Here is a 2,941-nt window from a genome sequence, read left to right on the forward strand (position 1 = left end):
AGGAGATCGGGCTGAAACTATAGCTACAAGCTATCCAAGGATGGTACTATAGAATGTCACCTCAAGGTAGGCCTAGTGGCGTCATCTCTTGGTTAGGCCGGAAACTTATCAATCCACCCTCGTATAATGTAGAAGTGCTACCACATATTTTACCTTTGAACTTTTTAGAGGTAGATAATTTTTTCACCATCATAAATACATGAATATATATAATAGTGGTGCCACTGAGGTATTAGCGTTAATAAATCACTAGAGGGTGGACCTGTCACTTAAGTTAATCTTCATTACCGGGCGATCTCGCTAGCCATTACTTAAACTGGCAAGTCCAATTAACGCGCGCAGTGGCGGCAAACGAGGGGCGGGTATAGTTTTACAAGTACCTACATAGTAGATTCTTCTAACAAGAAAAAATAAAAACACCAAGCTTCACTGATTATCCCATTGGCAATAATCGCAAGTTTGCGCTTTTGAAAGTAAGTTGCCCAACGATACGCGGAGCTTGACTCGTGTCTGTTGATAGTATCTAGCCAATACCTATCGGAAAATGGAACATGAATGGTTCTTGTACAGTTATTTTGGTTTTTAACTAAGATCTATCTCCAATTAAAATTATCTTATTAAAAGTATAGCATTCTATATCTAAAATATATGTATAATTAAGAACAATTGAAAGGTTGAAAGAATGGGTTTCCGTACTCTGAGGAGGTCCAAGCAAATATCTGATAAGTTTGAAACAAAATTTTTATAAAAACACTTTTGACAAACGTTATACTTACGTAAGATGGTATTAAAGTTAAGTGACTGGAGTACATGGCCCAATTTACTGAAGGTTCTAGTTTTAGATCCAGTAGAGATAGACACAGTGGGCATGGCGGAAAAGAAAAGGTTAGAAGCGTTCGAAATGTGATCATGTAGGCCAATGATGAGGATAACGTGGATAGAAAGGTTAGAAATGAAGAGATATTAGAAAAAATAGGAGAACAGAGGACTCTATGGAAGTGAATAAGAAATGAGCGAGATGGGTTACTATTTATATATATTAGAGGTAGAAACGGGAGTTAGGAGGGGTAGAGGTAGACCTAGATTAGATTACTGTTCGCAAATAGTTAAGGATGTGGGATGGTTCTAGTCTTAGGGAAAATTCCAGTCAGTCTTAGAACTGACGACTTATGATGATGATGAGTACATATCTGCAAAGTAAATTATAACCCGAAATAGTATGTACCAACACGTGCAAACGTTATTAATTTTGCGTTTTGTGATATTGATCCTTGAACATCCTGATTGATATATTACAGGAAGATTATCTTTGGCAACATGTATTAAATGAGAGGTACCGTGGTAGAAACTTGCGACCCTGTGCCAAATTATCATGCTATTATTAACATCGAACCAAACGAGTGAAAAGGCGCTCAAAGATGCGCAACTTTCAAGTAGGTAAAGATTTGGATTGCAGTTGATATAGATCTTGCAATAATTAGATGAAAAATTTCTATCGAATTTCAAATTTGTGATTTTCGTTTGTTTTCTTTGAATTGTAAGATGGTACAAAATCAAATTAACACCTACAATTGGCATCTATATCTCTTCACAAGCTTATTCTTGTACTAGTTTTTGATTTTTCAGAAAAACAAAGACAAATATCATTCTAAAAGATGTTAAAGTGTGTGTTAAATAACTTATGTACATTATAATTCAAAACCGTATTTTCAACTTATTATATTTAATTGTATTATATGTATGGCTATTTGTTATTTGATCACCCTGTATATGTGGACTGCTCATCTTGAGTGGTTTGTGTCTTGTATTAGTACGATTTCAATTCGGTCTCTCGCTGTTAGATGGCAACAACAGTACCATTGTGATTTATTTTGTTAAAGTTATCTGAAAATAACCTACAAATTTGACAGTAAATTTCTCTTCAAAGAAAGGCGAAAAAATGTATCTTATGTACTATTTGGACGAAGAAGGAAAACGATCATACACATTAAAGGTACGTACTTATCATTTTTGTTAATACACTTAAGTTTTGAGTTTATTTTCAGAAGGTGGATCCTCATGGGAACCCTACATTTTCAGCTCATCCTGGTAAGTCTCGTTTTAATTGTATTTATAATTAAAATATTAATGATTTATTGGTGAAATATTTACCTTGCATTTTCTTCTGGGGTACATACATTATAATATTTTCTTTTTAGCTCGATTTTCCCCAGAAGACAAGTATTCTCGTGAAAGAATTATCATTAAAAAGAGATTTGGTCTATTACCCACTCAGAAACCTGAACCAGTTTATTAAACATGTACCTAGGATTATCAGTAAATAATAATATGATGATGTTTACTCTATTTTGTAATGTTTTCAATTTGCAAATAAAATAGAAGAATATGAATGTAGTAGTTTGTTTTATTACTGTATTTATAATAAGAAACATTTAAAAAGCTTTTGAATTTCCTTCACTAACCTTATTTACATGCTTACCAAATTTTTAATTGAGAATTGCACACAGCAATATTACATTAGGTTACCTTTTGCATGATTTCTTGATATAGAGATTAGATCAATTTATTTACAATTTTTTCACCCCTAATAAGGAGTTTAATGAAATAGCCCTTCTTACTATTGTCCCATTTCGTTGTATACAATCTAAAATTAATGAAGGTGTTACATTGTTTTGTGGAGGGTGATAATTACAATTAATACCAGAATTACGATAATAATTACTTTATACATATTTTATATTTACAAATTGTTATTATCAGTAATTTCTGATTTCACGTATATCCCCTAAAATAATTAGAAATCTTGCAAAAAGACCCTAAAGTTAATTTACAGACCTAGACAGAGACTTCTTATTACATAGTGGTATCAAAGTATTTAATCACCATTATCATATTCAACGTAAAGACTTACAGAAATAACAACATATTTATCTATAAATTT

General features: G+C 32.3%; 1 protein-coding gene and 1 long non-coding RNA gene across 2 annotated transcripts in view; both read left to right on the plus strand.

Moving 5' to 3' along the window:
• The window catches only part of LOC108741629, a 105,873-nt gene that overhangs the window by 55,915 nt on the left and 47,017 nt on the right, over window positions 1–2,941 (plus strand). The gene's annotated exons all lie outside the window — the stretch shown is intronic.
• Window positions 1,843–2,390, plus strand: LOC108741486 (H/ACA ribonucleoprotein complex subunit 3). Its single transcript, XM_018476342.2, has 3 exons — window positions 1,843–1,993; window positions 2,046–2,088; window positions 2,199–2,390. Exons 1-3 carry the CDS (start codon window positions 1,940–1,942, stop codon window positions 2,294–2,296), a joined length of 195 nt encoding a protein of 64 aa, XP_018331844.1. The 5' UTR covers window positions 1,843–1,939; the 3' UTR covers window positions 2,297–2,390.

The sequence above is a fragment of the Agrilus planipennis genome, unplaced genomic scaffold, assembly GCF_000699045.2.
Source record: "Agrilus planipennis isolate EAB-ADULT unplaced genomic scaffold, Apla_2.0 scaffold2, whole genome shotgun sequence".
Lineage (NCBI taxonomy): Eukaryota > Metazoa > Arthropoda > Insecta > Coleoptera > Buprestidae > Agrilus > Agrilus planipennis.